Source organism: Ahaetulla prasina, chromosome 1, assembly GCF_028640845.1.
Source record: "Ahaetulla prasina isolate Xishuangbanna chromosome 1, ASM2864084v1, whole genome shotgun sequence".
In the NCBI taxonomy this organism is placed as follows: Eukaryota; Metazoa; Chordata; class Lepidosauria; order Squamata; family Colubridae; genus Ahaetulla; species Ahaetulla prasina.
Window position 1 is genome coordinate 268,654,909 of NC_080539.1, and position 18,968 is coordinate 268,673,876.

Sequence of the window (18,968 nt, forward strand, 5' to 3'; positions counted from 1 at the left end):
ATGGAACTGGTCTCTGGTGCCCAAAAAGTTGGGGGGGGCGCTGATATGGAATACACAATAATTATAATATTAGCTGCTCCACCTGCAAATCTGGAAGCATTCAAATTTTTTATTTTATTGTTTTATTTTATCATGTACACCACCCAGTGTACATTATGGGTGGGGTACATCGTAATTCATAAAATATAATTAATTATTAATAAAATGCTGATGAGTACAGGGAGTGAGCCTCATGTCATCCCGCCTGATCTCTTTTAGATAGCAAACTATTGGCCACCACTCTTTGAGTTTGGTTTCTAGGTAGCTAGGGATCTAACTTGTAAGTACGTCAAACATCTAATATCTAATTAGTTTGCTAATCAGAATGTCATAGGGTTAGGTATTTACAATTGAATCACTTTACAATCTGCTCTAGAATTTCGAATCTCCCAGGTTTTGGTATCATACTGAGTGGTCTGTAATTCTCTGAGACTTGCTTTTTCCTTTATTGAAGATAGGCTCGTATTTATTTTCCTATAGTAATCTGGTATTTCAACCCCAGGACTTCTCAAAACTGATAGTTTGGACAAAATCCTTAGCAAGTTTCTTTACTATCCTACTACCCTAGGATGTAATCCATTTAATCTTGGGCATTTGTACTCATTTGAGGTCAATAGGCATTATCTGACCATATTAAGTTCAAGATGGGATGCTGGTCACAAATGCATGGAGGAGTACATAATCTCTTATAAAGAAGATTGAGCCAAAATAGGACGTGGGTATAAGAGTGCCTTTTCTTTTGCTATTTTCAATGAAAACTTGATATACTTGTCCTTCGCCTTGAATATATCTGAAGAAACCCCTTTTCAGTTTATTTGAATTCTTTGTACCATTCTGAACATATCTGACCTGTAGCTTTCTAAATAAACCTTACAGCTCCAGATCAACCACATGTACTCCATAGTGCCCTATACCTCTACACACATCCTGTGTGACCATTTCGAAGTTCACTTTAATTAAGCTTTTTGTTCAACCTCGTTGATTTTATATGACATCTTTCCATCTTTCCCTTTTTGAAGTTATCTATAATTTTACTTTTAACATGTCCCTTTTTAAGAACTCTTGCCTCTTTCTTCCATTAGCTTGTCCTGCTATGGCAGGGGTGTCAAACTCAAGGCCTGTGGGCTGGATTCAGCCCACAAGGTGCTTAGATCTGGCCATGAGGCCGACCTGGAAACAGCAAAGGACCTGCCCGCGGTGCCTCTGTCAGCGAAAACACAGCTCTGTTTTCACTGGCAGAGGATTGCAGGAAGTCATTGCAGCTAAAAGTGGAGGTCGGGAGCCCATTTTCACTGGCAGAGCACTCGGGCCACCACAGGTGCCCCCAACACAAGTAACGTCAAGCTAGCCATGTCCACCCTGGCCATGCCCATCCCAGTCCCCCGAGGTCAAACACAACCTTGATGTGGCCCTCAGTGAAATAGAGTTTGAAATCCCTGTGCTATGGAATCCTATTTATCATAGTTTATTCAAATTTATTTTTAAATTTGAAATTTTAAAAAATTTCAAAGTATCTGTTGGCTTCATTTTCCCTTAAAATCCAGGATTTCAAGTTCATGTGGTCAGTTTCTCCCTATTTTTCCTTCTGCTTTGTCTTCCCGTTAGTTAAAATAAAATCAAGATTAGCTGATTCCCATCTTTTAACTGCTGGGTGGAAAAAGTTGCCAGGAATTTGCTGATAGAATCATACTTGAGCCATCACTAATTAGACCCATCACTAATTTCTTTTTCAAAGATATGCAATTCATCTGCAACTTTTTCTTGGTTGTATAAGACGTTTAAAGTAAGTTCTTTACAGCAGATAGTCTCATGGCCTTTGATATTTGATCTTTATTTATTCTCAAATCAAAGCAACTGCATCATTCCTATTTGTGCAGCTGTTTCAGAAATTGGTCTTAACTCTTTCCATGTGCGGGTCCATGCACAGCTGCTTGGTTTCACTTCTTTCCTAATGGGCAGGATTATCAATACTATAGTGCTGCTTTTATTACTTAATCCACTCATTTTAGCATCATGACATTCATTCACCTTTGGGTCCATCTTTGACATTTAATGCACATGTTCCTATCCTGAAAATCTTGGTTCTCATTTTCTTAAAAAATTGATTTGTTTCATCCTTTAGATGCTTATACATAAATAATGCAAGCATCAGTATTTTCAGGATTAAAAAAACCAACAGCAACAACCTTGAATCACCATTCACTTTGAATGAAACTTTTCTCATTGCACTGATCCAAATCAGAATTTTCTGTTTCCGAGACTTAACAAGCTTTAAAAACATTTAATTTGGCTGGATCATGAACTGCTTTATATTAAGCAACCTATCGCTCTCTAGATTAAAGATATGTCATGCTTCCATTTCTCTATTTTTTTTATTATTAATAAGACACAAACATACTCTTTCCAGTCCTGTATATCAAATAATTCTTAGTGGCATAAAGAATAATCAAAATAATTATAGCTATAATTATAATATAATAAGCTATAATATTCCATGTTAATTGAATGAATTATTGCTCTATGATATGATTTATTTCCCATCAGTATAATCTCGTATCATTAGAAAATATATTAACCGTATTAATTTTTATGTGTGTGTTTTTAAAAACAACAGGAAGGATCATTATAGACGGCATAGATATTGCCAAGCTTCCTTTACAAACTCTGAGATCCAGATTGTCGATTATTCTCCAAGACCCCGTTTTGTTCAGTGGCACAATCAGGTAAGTGTTCCAATGATCAAATTTAGTCATCTAATTGTCCCATTTAGGATAAAGAATAATATGCAAAAACATAGTTAATTTCTGATGGAAGTTGCTCTTCCATTAATATCGATAGATAATAAATGAAGGAAATGGAAAATTTTAATGCTTTGATGCGTTTTTGGTTGAGACTGTGATCTACCAACCCTGATTCCATAGTTCACAAGTTGCTCAAAAAAAGTGTTTTAACTTTTCTATATGTGCCTCTTCTTGAAATTTATTTATTTATTTATTTATTTATTTATTTATTTATTATTTAAATTTGTTTATTTATTATTTAAATTTTTATACCGCCCTTCTCCCGAAGGACTCAGGGCGGTTTACAGCCAGATAAAATAAACATTCCTATTACAAAATAAATACTATTAAAATACCACTAAAATACCACATTTAAATGATGTTCTGCTAAATGTTACTATAAGAATATGAGTCTAACTGTTTCTTATTCTTATCTGAATGCATATTTATAATTTATAATATAAAATGAATATTTAAATATTTATTTAATTAGATTTATTTAATTAGATTTTTATACCGCCCTTCTCCCAAAATGAATATTCATTTTGCTTAATTTCTATCCAAAGAAGCAGTTTCTACAGCCGATAAAATAAACAGTTTATTGTGTTTATTTTTGTACATTTTTATAAATGTATTTCTATATTTGATGATGTTGTTCTTAGGCTTTTGTTAATCATATCCCACAACCTCTCCAGAAATGAAGAATGTATCTATATGGTGGTTATGTGGCTACATTGAAAAAATGTTTCATTTGCTAGACCCATACCTTGCATTAAAATAAGACATATCAGTAGTAATAATATATTGTGCTCGCTACAGATTAATAAAAATTCAGACAAGCTTGAGTCTCTTTAGTCATTTTTATTTTTGCAGATTTAACTTGGATCCAGAAAAGAAATGCACTGACAGCACCTTATGGGAAGCATTGGAAATAGCACAACTGAAACATGTGGTGAAAGCTTTACCTGGGGGGCTAGGTAATGATTCCTTTAACTGTGGAGAGACCGGCACTTAAAACATTTCTACTTGAATTTTAGCTGTTTCAGATAGAGACTACAAATTCTAACTATATTTATAATTTGTTCATTTTCTTTAGAAATGTCTTTCTCCAGAAAATGGTTGATACTATACACATAATTTCAAAGTAATGCAGTCCAGTGATCAAGCTACATTCTCAAAGTTTGGCCATATTACCATTGTTCAGTTTTATCTGAAGGTTTACTTTTGGGGGAGGCACTATGTTTCCTAAAGGAAGAAGCTTCCTAGTGTTGGAAGAAATATCTATCTGGTTCAGTTCCAAGTGGGGAGAGAGACACTGGAAACATGGAGGCTGATTGGAAAGATGGTTAAATGAAGCAGAACCATCAAGCACATGACCACATGGAATAGAGAGTGAGGATTATTTATACCGTCTCTTGGGCCTTGCCCTTGAGCTTCCTGTTCCTGTGCAAGCTACTGGCTGCTGTAGGGGCCACTGCTAACTTTGTAGGCTGTCTGAGTCCTAGGCTTGGTTGAAGCTTGCTGGGTGATGCAGTAAAGGGGCTTGTTGTGCCATGTGGTGAGCTCTGCTGCTAGATGGTAGAGGGCTAATCCTATTATGTCCTGAGGGATCATGCCTTAATCCCATCACCCTGGAGCTGAAGGTCTTTTGTTTTGTAGATAAACTGGCCCAGTCCTGCTGGAGCTATTAAGAAAGGTGGGGGCTGCTTTCTAAGAGCATGTTTTTCCTTTACGGAAATATAATATTCTGCCTTTTTAATATTTCTCAAAATATTTCATTCTTCTAGGATAGGGGAAGAGGCTAACTTTCTATAATAGTCAAAGAGCTGCCAACAAGAAGTTCCTGTCTCAAGTTTATTTTTATTTTTTTTATTTTTTTTACATTTATATCCGCCTTCTCCCAAAATGAATATTCATTTTGTTTAATTCCTATCCAAAGAAGCAGTTTCTACAGCCGATAAAATAAACAGTTTATTGTGTTTATTTTTGTACATTTTTATAAATGTATTTCTATATTTGATGATGTTGTTCTTAGGCTTTTGTTAATCATATCCCACAACCTCTCCAGAAATGAAGAATGTATCTATATGGTGGTTATGTGGCTACATTGAAAAAATGTTTCATTTGCTAGACCCATACCTTGCATTAAAATAAGACATATCAGTAGTAATAATATATTGTGCTCGCTACAGATTAATAAAAATGCAGACAAGCTTGAGTCTCTTTAGTCATTTTTATTTTTGCAGATTTAACTTGGATCCAGAAAAGAAATGCACTGACAGCACCTTATGGGAAGCATTGGAAATAGCACAACTGAAACATGTGGTGAAAGCTTTACCTGGGGGGCTAGGTAATGAATGATTCCTTTAACTGTGGAGAGACCGGCACTTAAAACATTTCTACTTGAATTTTAGCTGTTTCAGATAGAGACTACAAATTCTAACTATATTTATAATTTGTTCATTTTCTTTAGAAATGTCTTTCTCCAGAAAATGGTTGATACTATACACATAATTTCAAAGTAATGCAGTCCAGTGATCAAGCTACATTCTCAAAGTTTGGCCATATTACCATTGTTCAGTTTTATCTGAAGGTTTACTTTTGGGGGAGGCACTATGTTTCCTAAAGGAAGAAGCTTCCTAGTGTTGGAAGAAATATCTATCTGGTTCAGTTCCAAGTGGGGAGAGAGACACTGGAAACATGGAGGCTGATTGGAAAGATGGTTAAATGAAGCAGAACCATCAAGCACATGACCACATGGAGTAGAGAGTGAGGGTTATTTATACCATCTCTTGGGCCTTGCCCTTGAGCTTCCTGTTCCTGTGCAAGCTACTGGCTGCTGTAGGGGCCATTGCTAACTTTGTAGGCTGTCTGAGTCCTAGGCTTGGTTGAAGCTTGCTGGGTGATGCAGTAAAGGGGCTTGTTGTGCCATGTGGTGAGCTCTGCTGCGAGATGGTAGAGGGCTAATCCTATTATGTCCTGAGGGATCATGCCTTAATCCCATCACCCTTGAGCTGAAGGTCTTTTGTTTTGTAAATAAACTGGCCCAGTCCTGCTGGAGCTATTAAGAAGGGTGGGGGCTGCTTTCTAAGAGCATGTTTTTCCTTTACAGAAATATAATATTCTGCCTTTTTAATATTTCTCAAAATATTTCATTCTTCTAGGATAGGGGAAGAGGCTAACTTTCTATAATAGTCAAAGAGCTGCCAACAAGAAGTTCCTGTCTCAAGTTTATTTTTATTTTTTTTATTTTTTTTACATTTATATCCCGCCCTTCTCCGAAGACTCAGGGTGGCTTACATTGTGTAAGGCAATAGTCTCATTCTATTTGTATATTTATATACAAAGTCAACTTATTGCCCCCCCCCCAACAATCTGGGTCCTCATTTTACCTACCTTATAAAGGATGGAAGGCTGAGTCAACCTTGGGCCTGGTGGGACTCGAGCCTGCAGTAATTGCAGGCAGCTGTGTTTAATAAAAGGCTTCTTACAGCCTGAGCCACACCACAGCCCCATTACATCATAGCCTATTCCCCTTCTTAAATACTGGGGCTCAAAAGCATTTAGGGGTGTAATACCCAAGGATCTATGCATTCAGTTGCACCTGATAGCTCATAGGCAATTATCATGAATTGGATCTATGAGCTTGTAGATAGCCAAGGAAATCAGGGCCTGGGTGCTCCTTAGCTTCTCCTTAGAATCCTAGCAATTATATCTGCAATGGCTTTCAGATTGCCTTGAAACTTAGACCAGTGTAGAATGAATAGCAGCCATTAAATTAAAATGTTACTGCGGCATGAAATCCTCTATCCATTGCACTTGTCACTATGCAGTGGGACAACGGTATCCTCAATGGGTGAAGGAAGCAGTGAAGTAAGATGTCTATTACTGCATTTCAAGCCTATTCAGTCAGCTGAAGTTTGGAGTTCATTTCTCCCTTCATAAGACAGAAATGAAAAAAATACTTGCAGGGATAGGATGAAAACAAAACAAAGGAGGCAAAACTGATCGTTGTAATCTCAGTCCCTAGTCATGTGTCTGTTAGGTGTGGTTTTGCATGCTGGTCGAAGAAATCTGTAGCTGTACAAATAGCGTAATTGTGTATGTGCATGTATATAGGGGACAGAGGAACATAATATGTGAATTTGGAAATTAAATGGAAATAACATAGTCAGGAATACTAGATTGCATAATATAAGTAATGCTTGGGTATGAGAAAGTGAGATTTAAGAGTGATGAATTGGTATAGGAAAGATATCCATGAGTTTCCATGTAACCTTCCTTTTCTAAACATTTGTTTTAATCAGATGCAATAGTCACAGAAGGTGGAGAAAATTTCAGCCAAGGGCAAAGACAGCTGTTCTGCTTAGCCAGAGCGTTCGTACGGAAAACAAGTATCTTAATCATGGATGAAGCCACAGCGTCTATTGATATGGCAACTGTAAGTTCAGTGGTTCAAACATTCCTGATACATAATGGTTTTATAAGGAGACAAAATTCTTTACTAATTATTGAAATACTGCTCAGTGTTTCCATGTATATAAGGGATTTCATTAATTAATATAAACATTTATCTACTTATGTAGGAAAACATTCTTCAGAAGGTTGTAATGACTGCCTTTGCTGATCGCACAGTAGTGATAATTGCAGTAAGTATATTATATTTTACTGCTGAAATGTTATCAATTTGTAACTCTGAGCCTATTTATTTCCTGCTTCAAAAGCAGTATTCCTATTATTGCAATTTATATAGACACATTTACAAATTAAGGAACCATATTGTCCATAATTTTCTGTAAATGGTCACAGCAATGGAATATGGCTGATTGATTTTATATCTTTCCAGCAATGCAACCAATAAAAGAATATAGTCAACATGCAAATTAATAATATGAAAATATAATTAACATAACACTGTAGAGATTAAAGCTATCTTGTTCCTTAACAATGACAAACCAAGTCTGCCTTTTTGATTTAAAAAAAAAGCTAGTATAAGGTTCTTTGTGAAGTGGGTATATTATGTGATTTGATGAAAATAAAGTGATAACAACTTTCATGCCAGCCTGTAAAATATTTTCAGCCAAAATAGCATATTATTTTCTGAAACATGTATTTTGAATAGAAAAGAATAGAAAAGAAGAATCCATTTGGCAGTTATGAGGCCTGCATTCCAAAATATATTTGATTGGAGAAGACTTTGTATCTTTCAGAAATAGTTATATGTTGCAATTAAAATTTTAACCATACCTGTTTGTCTTACAGCACCGGGTGCACACTATTCTAAATGCTGATATGATTATTGTCATGAAGAGAGGAGTTATTTTGGAATATGACAAACCAGAAGTTCTGCTGGAAAAAGAAGACAGTGTGTTTGCTTCTTTTGTTCAAGCAGACAAATAGATGCAACATAAGTAATTAAACCATTTGAAAGGACAGTTTTATTATCAATTTTCTAATTATGTAAAATATCTGTAAATAAAAAATATTTAATAATAAAAAACTTAGTCTATAAGTTTTTGAGAAATAAAGTACACTTGCTTTACCTTTTAAAGTGTGAGCATCTTATTTTTCCAGTAGGAGCTATTGAGTTATATATATTTTCTTTTCCACTGATTTACCTCCAAGTTTCATAATGAATAAAAAATTTGAAAATAAATAAAATCAAATTTGCATGATGAGATATTTAAATTAATGCTCTGCCGGATGTTAAAAGTTAACACCTTACATTAAGCCATGTCTATCTATTAACAGGCAAAAACTACACCAGCAAAATAATTCTGTAACTACACCTGTAGTCATGTACATTTGAATATCCATGCATATGGAATACAGGTAGTCCTAGAATTACAACCATGATTGAGCCCAAAATTTATCTTGCCAAGTGAGACATTTGTTAAGTGAGCTTTGCCCCATTTTATGACCTTTCTTGCTACAGTTGTTAAATGAATCAGTGCAGTTGAGTTAGTAACATGGATTGTTAAGTGAATCTGGATTCCTCATCGACTTTGCTTGTCAGAAGGTCGCAAAAGGTGATTACATAATCGTGGGACACAGCAACGGTCATAAATACAAACCAATTGCCAAGCATCTGAATTTTGACCTTGTGACCATGAGGATGCTGCAATGATCATAAAGTAGAAAAATGGTCATAAGTCACTTTTTTCAATGCCTTGTAACTTGGAACTACAAAGTTTGAGGACTTCCTGTATATGTTGGCAGGATAATAGACAATTTTAACAAAAAACTATTTTCCATATTATTGAGACTTCAAGCCACTGGCAGCTTTACTTGTCAAAAGTAGTTAAATGAAAATATAATGCAAAATCCGGAACAAAGAAGCAGACATGATATGCCAAAAACTGAACAATTCGCTCCTATTAACAATTTAGCTCATGTAATAAAACAATACAGATTATAATTGTCAAATATGCATTCTACAGTTTACTAACATTTTGCATACTTGACCAGTGGTAATCATATAGCATGTTAAATATCAGTCTTCACACTTCTTATGATTTTAAAATCTCTGTATTTCAATTTTAAATTCTATCAAAACCTTTATGGTTCCTAAACATATAGAAACATGTGCCATTAGTATGGACAGAAGATTCATCCATTTTTTAAAATAATTTTTATTAAAGGTATGCAATAGTAAAAATAAGCATAAAAGAAAAACAGCAAAGAAACAAAGAAGAAAGAGAAAGAAAAGAAAAAAAAACAAAGGATCAGCTTCCAATCTTCTTTGAAGCAATTCAAATGAATGTATCATCTATCCTTTCTCTTTAAGATTATATCATAGTTCCCTTCAAGGTTCACTCATTTTCCAGTAGACCCATGAGCCAATTTCTATACTATTTATACACACTTTTCTCAGCCAGCACAGTATATTATGTCCTAAGTGTGACAAAGATTTTCATTGTGTTTGCACCCCATATTAAACCTGCTTAAGAAACATGCACGTGTTGGGGGAGATTCTGCATGCCTGAGGGAGAGAACACACTTGGTCCGTCAGAACTGCTGCCTAACACAGAAAAATATAAAGTAGGGATTCTGTCAAACCATGGAAAGGCCAAGAGGAAAAGTTGCTGATTTTAAAACCCATCAGCTGTCAGAAGGATATCAAGAGGTGAAGAATAAATATTCTGTATTATCCCAGAATAGCTCCATTTCTAGGATCCTTCAATTACCCCAACCCACCTCACAGGATGGTGATTGCAGAGAAAAAAGATAGAAGGTAATATGATGGTCACCACTTTGAGTTCCTGAAGCAAAGGCAAGCTCTAACTAAATAGGCAGTCTTTGTGGAAGTGTAATATTTAGGTTATGCATCATTGAGATCCAGTATGGTACAGGTGTCAGGCTACAATGCAGGAGAGTAGAAGTTTTACTCCTCTTTTAGGCATGAAAGTCAGCTGGGTGATTTTGGGCCAGTTCCTTGATAGGGTTGTTGTGGGCAAAGAAAGGAAGGAGGAACATTAGGTACATATGTTGCCTTGTTTTGCCAAAAAATATCAGGGATAGGGGGAAATCTATGTAGCACTAAGCATGCTCCTCTAAGTAGCTTTTTGGCTTAACTTATGTAAAAGTACAATCTGAAGACACTACTATTCATTGCACTGCTATGCTTTCAAATCCTTTTCTAAAATCTCTCATTACCAAGTTCGTTTTTCCCATTGATCCTGCAAACTGAACTATTAAAATTTATCAAGAAAGGGAAACAGAATAACTTTTGAGGAGTTATTTGGAAGATAACTTTTGGAAGAGGAACTTTTGAATGTGATGGTTATTTGGACTACAATATGTAAAACATAACTTTATAGTGCAGCCGTTGTATACTAAAGTATGATGAAATTAGCAGTTGGTATGAAATGTAACTTTGTAAAAAGTATAATACAGATGTGTCCAATCCGCAGCCCATGGACCACATGTTATTTATGTTATTTGTATATACTAACTATATTGTGTTATATTGTGAATGCAGAATTCCAGAGATTAGCTAGAAGAGATAAGAATGCCTTCTTAAACAGGAACTGAACAGCCTCTTGATGCGGGTGAAGAAGGAGAGTGCAAAAGTTGGCTTGAAACTCAATATTAAGAAAACTAAGATCATGGCATCCAGCCCTCTCAATTCCTGGCAAATAGATGAGAAAGAAATGGAGGTAGTGACAGATTTTATTTTCCTGGGCTCCAAGATCACTGCGGATGAAATTGAAAGACGCTTGCTCCTGGGGAGGAAAGCTATGGCATATCTAGACAGCGTACTAAAAAGCAGAGACATCACCCTGCCAACAAAAGTGCATATAGTCAAGGCTATAGTTTCCCCAGTTGCAATGTATGGCTGTGAAAGTTGGGCAAAAGAAGAAGGGGACGACAGAGAATGAGGTGGCTGGACGGAGTCACTGAAGCAATAGGTGTGAGCTTAAATGGACTCCGGGGGATGATAGAAGACAGGGAGGCCTGGAGGAACATTGTCCATGGGGTATCAATGGATCGGACACAACTTCGTAACTAACAATATTGTATACAGATGTCCTCGACTTACAACCACAATTGAGCCCAAAATTTTAGTTGCTAAGTGAGACATTGTTTAAGTGAGTTTTGCCCTGTTTTATGGATTTTCTTGCTATATGGTTTCTTGCTGAATTGTTGAATGAATCATTGCAGTTGATGTGTTAGTAACCTGATTGTTAAGTGAATCTGGCTTCTCCATTGACTTTGCTTGTCAGAAGGTTGCAAAAGATGTCACATGACCTGCAACACTGCAACTGCATTAATATGAAAGTTGCCAAGCATCTGAATTTTGATCACATGATCATGGGGATGCTGCAAAGGTTGTACCTCTGAAAACGGACATGCGTCACTTTTTTCAGTGCCATTGTAATTTTGAACGGTCACTAAATGAACTTCTGTAAATCGAGGACTACCTGTACTTCATATGCCACCCAAGACAATTCCTCCTCATTCAGTGTGACCCAGGCAAGCCAAAAGGTTGGAAAACCAAGGTATAATACAATAAGAAATTTTTATTTCCTTAAGTCAGATGAATTCCAGATCTGTAGTCTGGCCCCTTTTTCTCACTCCAACAGTAAATTCATACTTCAATGTTTATGTTTCATAGCTGAATAAGAATAGCTGTAATTAATAGAAGAATGGTATTTAACCTGTGAATCAATTTCACCGACAGAGATTATTATATCCTTTCTTTTAGGAGAATATAATTCAAGAACATCTCACTTCTACTTTCTTACCGAAGGTGAGAGGCGGGCAGCGTCCTAATTATTTATGCCCTGTATCATTTAATAGCCCATACATGTAATATTTGGCTGCTGAGAGTGATTTTGAGAGGAAAGACTGAAAACACACCGGACTCTTAGCGGCGGTCGGCCCTCTGCCCTCCAGGAGTTCTACCTGAACCGATCCTCAAGGGAAACCTTCGCGCTGGGATTTCCCGGCGCCAGAGCGCCCCCTGCCGGCTCTATTTGTCTCTAGAGTAGAGAACGGGCGGTCAAGCGAGGCGGCCGCCGCCACCTGACGACTCCTCGCGCCGGGTTTCCTCCAAAAGCCCGGACGACCCTTTTAGTTGGCTTGTCGCCCGTAGCCGTCAGGAGCAAGTCACGAAACGCCGCCACCGCCGCCTCGCCGAAGTCGAAGCGAGCTGTGATTGGCGTGCGCAGCTGGTGGGGGGCGGGAGGGGGGGGAAGCGGACGGCGCTCGCCGGCACTGGCTGGGCGGAGAAGGGGAGTCGGGCCAGGGCAGCGCGACCGCTGGCGAAGAGGCCTTGGGGCTCCGCTGGCTGGCGTCCCCGCAGCGGTGGCGGGCACGTGGCCGTAGCCGGGGCAGGCTCGGTGGTGGTGCTGGTGGGAGGGGATAGGGTAGCCCATGCCAACCATGCTTTCCAGGAAGGGGATCATCCCGGAGGAATACGTGTTGACCCGGCTGGCCGAGGATGTCCCCGATCACACGCGCCACCGGACCCGGGAGCGGCGGGCCAGGTTCGTGGGCAAAAACGGGGCGTGCAATGTGGCGCACAAGAACATCCGGGAGCAGGGCCGCTTCCTGCAGGACGTCTTCACCACCCTGGTGGACCTGAAGTGGCCCCACACGCTGATCATCTTCACCATGACCTTCCTGTGCAGCTGGCTGCTCTTCGCTATGATCTGGTGGCTCATCGCCTTCGCCCACGGGGACTTGGACCACAACACCCAGCAGCTCCGCCTTCAAGCCGGGCTCGAGGGTCGGGAGGCGTCGGCCGCCTTCGTGCCCTGCGTAACCGACATCCAATCCTTCACCTCCGCCTTCCTCTTCTCCATCGAGGTGCAGGTGACTATCGGCTTCGGGGGCCGCATGGTGACCGAAGAATGCCCCCTCGCCATCCTCATCCTCATCGTGCAGAACATCGTGGGGCTGGTGATCAACGCCATCATGCTGGGCTGCATCTTCATGAAGACCTCGCAGGCGCACCACCGCGCCGAGACGCTCATCTTCAGCAAGCACGCCGTGATCGCGCTCCGCGGGGGGAAGCTCTGCTTCATGCTGCGCGTGGGCGACCTGCGGAAGAGCATGATCATCAGCGCCACCATCCGCATGCAGGTGGTCAAGAAGAGCACCAGCCAGGAGGGCGAAGTGATGCCCCTCAACCAGATCGAGATCCAGATGGAGAACCCGGTGGGAGGCAATAGCATCTTTCTGGTCTCCCCGCTCATCATTTACCACGTGATAGACAAGACTAGCCCCCTGTACGAGGTGGCCCCCACCAGCCTCACTCACCAGGAGGACCTGGAAGTGATTGTCATCCTTGAAGGGGTTGTGGAAACCACTGGCATCACCACCCAAGCCAGGACCTCCTACCTAGCCGATGAAATACTTTGGGGCCAGAGGTTTGTGCCTATTGTGACCGAGGAGGATGGACAATACTCGGTAGACTATTCCAAGTTTGGCAACACTGTGAAGGTGCCCACTCCAAACTGCACAGCCAAACAACTGGAAGAAGACCGGAGTATCATGGACACTATCACCTTGTCACCCAAAGGCACCATCAGGAAAAGGTCTGTTAGGTTAAAGCCCAAATTTACCATATCTGAGGAGACCTTGTGACAACTCTGTGGACTTGCCTCTGACAGCAGGCATAAGAGACTTGGAGGCAGCCTCTGTTTCATTTTACAGGTTGGTTCCACCGGGATATGGACTATATTTAATGTTTGTGGTGCAAGACAAAGTGTGTGACTCAGGGTAATGTCAGGAAAACTGAGCATGCATAAAGCTTTCTTCAGCTTTCTTATGTACTGTATTTGTACTTGAGATAGGCAAACCTCTCAGAAAGATAGACGTCTCTTTTTTTGTTCTTAAGAATTATTTTCTATCTTTGGGATTGAATTATTTCTTTTTCCACAATGAAAAGGCATTAATACTGTAATCAGCTATTTATCCTTACAAAAAGACAGTATAGGCGCAAGAGTGTCCATTGATGTGGCGATGCTATACTGAACGAATCAATGTATTGATTCAATTCAAAAAGGATAACTGCATGCTTCATTTTATTACCGGTGAATTAGGAGGTATATTGGCTTATGGTACGCAATAGATGATACAATAAAGTTAATTCCACAGGTTGTGTTAGGACATACAGGGAAAAAAGATTTTTTTAAAATTAGATAATTAGGAGGGAAAGCAGTCACAGTTGTGGTCTGCAAAAGAAAAAATGAATTTCTGAGTAGTACAGTCCTATCCAGTTCTACACAAAAGTAAGTTCCACTGAGTTCAGGAGGGCTTATTTTTAATTCAGTGAATATAGGATTTTAACTTCAGGGTTTAGAGTGCCATGGTCACCATTTGCTGCTATCCCAATCTTTCTTACTTAAAATTAAACACTGTATATTATTTGTATGAATAATATTAAATTAGTTTGGGGCACTTTTATGTAACTTAACTGCAGGAGTAGATCTTTCTGTATAAATGTTATAACTGAAAATTGATCTTTTTGAAAAAGGATAACATTTAAAAAAATACAGATATTTTTAAGGAAAAAATACTGGGTAACCGACTGGTTTGACCTTCCTCATTGCCTTGATTTTCAGTTCTGATAATATTCACTGACAAATAGAAGCAGTAGGGTTGACAAATGTAATCCTAGCTGTCAATTCCTATCTCTATCAAATGGCATCATTTAATAAGATTGCATCAAATTTTATTTATTTTAATTGATGGCTTTTTATAAATTCCGCAGTCCTGGACTTGGATGAGGGAGAACCATGATTCAAATTCTGCTCAACAATGAAACTCCCTGCTAATCCTGGGTCAGTGACTTTTGCTGTAGCCATACCTACCTCACTGAATTCTACTATGCTGCCTTGTTTCTTCGGAGTGAAAGCATGCTAGAAATAAAATAAATATATGTTATATTAATTGGTACAAAATGAGGACCTATTGTAATGGGGCAGTTTACCAGATTAGGTCAGGAATTTAATTAATCTAATAGATGTACAAAGGTTAGAGATTAAATTCCATAATTTATTGCAAGTAAATTAAGGATTAGGCATAGTGATGTTATCAAAAAAGGTGTTACTTTATTTACCAAACAGCATACTATATGCATTGAATTCCAAAGATAAAGTCTTAATGTATTTAAAATTAGCATGTATATATTTAACTATAAATGCATGCCTTAGTTTTTACTTGTAATAATAAGGCAATATTTTTATGTCATTAGTTACAGAAATGTCTGTAACATGGAATAAAGTGGCATAACCATGTTAATTTTATATATCAATAACCCCAAAATAAAAAGTGCATTTATTTTAAAAAAATACTAAAGTGCGTGCTATTAAGATAATGTGGTTTGCTATTAAAAGTATGTGGTTTACTATAATTGACTATTTTTATATGTCATGTTTACAATTTCTGCATTTGTGTCCTTTTGTTCTAGGGACATGTGCACTCTTAATTTCCCAGATGATCCTTTCAGTCTTTACAATATGCCTCTATTTAGTTATTGTTAAATAGTTTCATACACAACTTTGTATTTTTTGTGGTTAAGGAATTTGAGAACTTTAATCAAAAGGTAATAGATGTGCTTTTATTTCTGAATTCCAATCTCTAGCAATGCCCACATATTAATTCTGCTTCTTTAGGAACAAAATTATATAGAATTACTTACATTTTTGGTTAATGTAATGCGTTTTAGAAAAGGTGGATAATTAAACTCATCCTCCCTTTCCATATCTCAAACCACATAAAATAAGAACACTTTTTCTGGCAAACTACCCTTATTCTAAAGGCTGAATAAGCCATTGCATAGTTTAAATAATTAACTAGCCAATCTTGAGGGTATATATTTAGCCCTTTATTAAAAGGTATAATTAGCCACAGGAGTTAATTGTGATATAAAAAAGAAAGAAAAGAAGCAAGTTACAAGTCATAACATTCAAGTTTATTTTGAAAAAAACAGCTCTGCTTCCTTCATGAATCTTTTCTCCATCATTCTTGAGGTCAGGAGGATGAAGTTTCAATCTTAATTAACTATATATGGTCCTCAGAAATAATATCCAAGGAAAAGATTCAAAGACAAAAGTAACTTCAGGATCTTCTTCAGAGATTTCCTGCTTCATGGCAGTTGTGCAATTCCAAAAACTCAGGAAACTTCAGAGCAGCCTCTGATGAAGCGTGAAGAGTAGCAATCCAGAAATAAAACTAGCTGAATGTGGAAAACCTTTTCACCGTTAGGCCTGTATTGTTTTCTGATCTTTCCACCCAGGAAATATATCAAAGCCACCCCCACCTTACACAGCCTTGTGTTCCTTCTTGTACAGCCAGAGTGTTGGGGTTTTTTTGTTTATTTTTTGCAGATGTGTAGTTGGGGACCATGAACATCATTCAGAATCAGCCTCCTAGCCTTTCTAGCATCTAACAGCTAGAACATGGAAATCTACGTAGGTTTCATTTTAGATAGAGAAACTGAAGCACATTCTTAATCATTTTGTCCTTGCTTGAGTTTCAAAGTACTACTCCACCTTTACCTGAACAAAAACAAATAAGCCGAGCTGTCACTCAAACTCTGTTAACCTGCTCCTGCTGCTGCTGCATCAGATGGTATCTTCAAATAATACAGCAGGTGGTTTCCTTCTCTTCACCCCTCATTAACTGTCATCTAAGCCCTAGGAACTGTCACGTTCAACATCTGTTGCATGCTTTCATGTGGCAAATTTCTTATGCAAAATTTCTACCACGAAAGCAGCGAAACATTTCAAACCCAAAAATAAGTCCTGTTGCCATGACTAAACTTCCAGGCAACTCTACTTAGATGATTGAAAATCTTCATTGACATATTCTACCATGAAATTATATAAGGAGAACGTCTATAGTTAAGATTGTGATTGCACTTAACATTTGCACTTAGCATTTTTCTTTAACATACATTCAAATCACAGTTTGGTTGCTTATAAATTTAAGATGCACATCCATACTTCCAATTCTAGGTAAGATGGTCACTTTTTTTCCTATCTGCTCTTCCACTCTTAATCTTCCATTTTTAACTAGAATAAGAACAAAACCTACAATCATCAAGTGGACATGGCTTGGAGGATTTCTATCTCAACCAGGGGATAGGACATTCAGAGCTTCCCTACAAATGATTGCTTAGATTCTGTTTGAACTCCAAACCTCTCTTTGTGACTCCATTATTTTCTTCATTATCATCATCACAAGGTTTTTCCTAATCTTCAATTTCTCCTACTATAAGAAAAGTCCAATCCATCTAGTCTCATCGCCTGGGCAGCAGAGAACAAATTTTGCCCTATTCCCTTTTGATAGTTCTTGGATAATGAAGAAATGCTATCACCTACTCTATTAAAACTGATTTGGTTGACATGGGATCAACATTAGTTTAAATTCAAAACAGCATTGTACTGCTATCAATGGAATATCTTTATAAGTATATCCGGTCTACTAGCAATCCTAACAACTTCGAGGCTTTAGTTCCAAAGTCAGAACCGTCCAATAAACAGAGCAGAAATAAGGATTGAGAAATATTTATATAGATCCGTTCATCCTTGTGGTCACCTTGAATCTAAAATTTAAATTTGATCTAAATTTAGTCTTTTGAAATAGTTTTGGTTTTATTCTTTATGGTTTTTAAAATTGTTTTTATGGTATAAAGTATAAACTGTTGGGAGTCATTTTCTGAATCCAACGATATGAAAACATAATAAATATTAACCCCTTTGCACAGAATTTAGATAATATACTCTATATGTGTGAGAGACAATGAGGATCAATCTGATCAATCCACTTCAAGATTAGGATCTCTTCAGTGAAAATTATAAATGTCATTTACCAGCTTGGTTCAATGTCATTTAGTGGATTTCAGAAACTAGGGTTGAGAGAGAAAGTCTGGTTCAAAGTTACTCAGCCTACTATGCCTCAGGATGTTGCAGAACTTGTATCTTGGAGCGTTTGTCTAGCAAAGAACTAAACTCAACTACTCAGTTGAGAGATGCAAGAGATTCAAAGCTCCTCTAAGACTCCAAGCCAACTCCTATTAATTCCCAGAGTTTGGAATTTCCTAAATTCAGGAATCACCTGCCATATGGAAAAGCGAGATGAATGCAGTGAAATATTGCTCACTCCTAGACAACAGAGATCTCAGAGGGAATGGACAAACTGTTTTTGCCTTAATGACTTGTTAATCAATTAGAAAATCAATACACATGCTATAAATTATAATCTTGGCTGGCCAAGGACATTAAAACATGGCTAAGATTCAAATACATTTAAATAGGTCCTATTAACATAAGAGCCTAATGCCAAGTGCATTCCTTCAAGGTATTGGGAAATAAAAATGGCAACAAAAACAAAAATATGAGCTATTTGTTGAATTTTGGCTAAATTCATTTAAATTTCAAAGAAAAGTCTTTTTTTTAAAGGTAATGCACTTCAGAACAATAGTTTAGTATCCTAAACAGTTCACACATATCACTAGAATTTAGAATAAATTTTTCCAGTAATAGGACTTTCATTTTTTTGTTTGGTGTATTTTATTTATTTATGTGTTAAATTTATTTGTTGTCTAGATCGCCTTGGGACTATTCTAGGTGGCTCCATGTGCTGTCTTGAAAATTCCTCCCCATCACATCTATAGAGAATTCTAGTCCTACT

At 37.7% G+C, this 18,968-nt stretch overlaps 2 protein-coding genes across 4 annotated transcripts in view; both read left to right on the forward strand.

Moving 5' to 3' along the window:
• The window catches only part of ABCC8 (ATP binding cassette subfamily C member 8), a 67,960-nt gene extending 59,619 nt beyond the window's left edge, over positions 1-8,341 (forward strand). For 2 of the 3 annotated variants that reach the window (XM_058158602.1, XM_058158610.1), the window contains 2 exons: positions 2,654-2,762; positions 3,693-4,081. In XM_058158602.1, the coding sequence (XP_058014585.1) occupies positions 2,654-2,762; positions 3,693-3,834 (251 nt within the window). In that variant the 3' untranslated portion in view covers positions 3,835-4,081. Of the gene's footprint in view, positions 1-2,653; positions 2,763-3,692; positions 4,082-7,126; positions 7,261-7,405; positions 7,469-8,081 lie in introns of those variants that run through there. The other variant, XM_058158619.1, reaches the window with a different exon arrangement.
• A 4,190-nt stretch (positions 8,342-12,531) lies between these two features.
• Positions 12,532-15,661, forward strand: KCNJ11 (potassium inwardly rectifying channel subfamily J member 11). The gene has a single exon (XM_058165188.1). The coding sequence runs from the start codon at positions 12,699-12,701 to the stop codon at positions 13,911-13,913; it is 1,215 nt and encodes a 404-aa protein (XP_058021171.1). The 5' UTR covers positions 12,532-12,698; the 3' UTR covers positions 13,914-15,661.
• Positions 15,662-18,968: the final 3,307 nt, after the last annotated feature.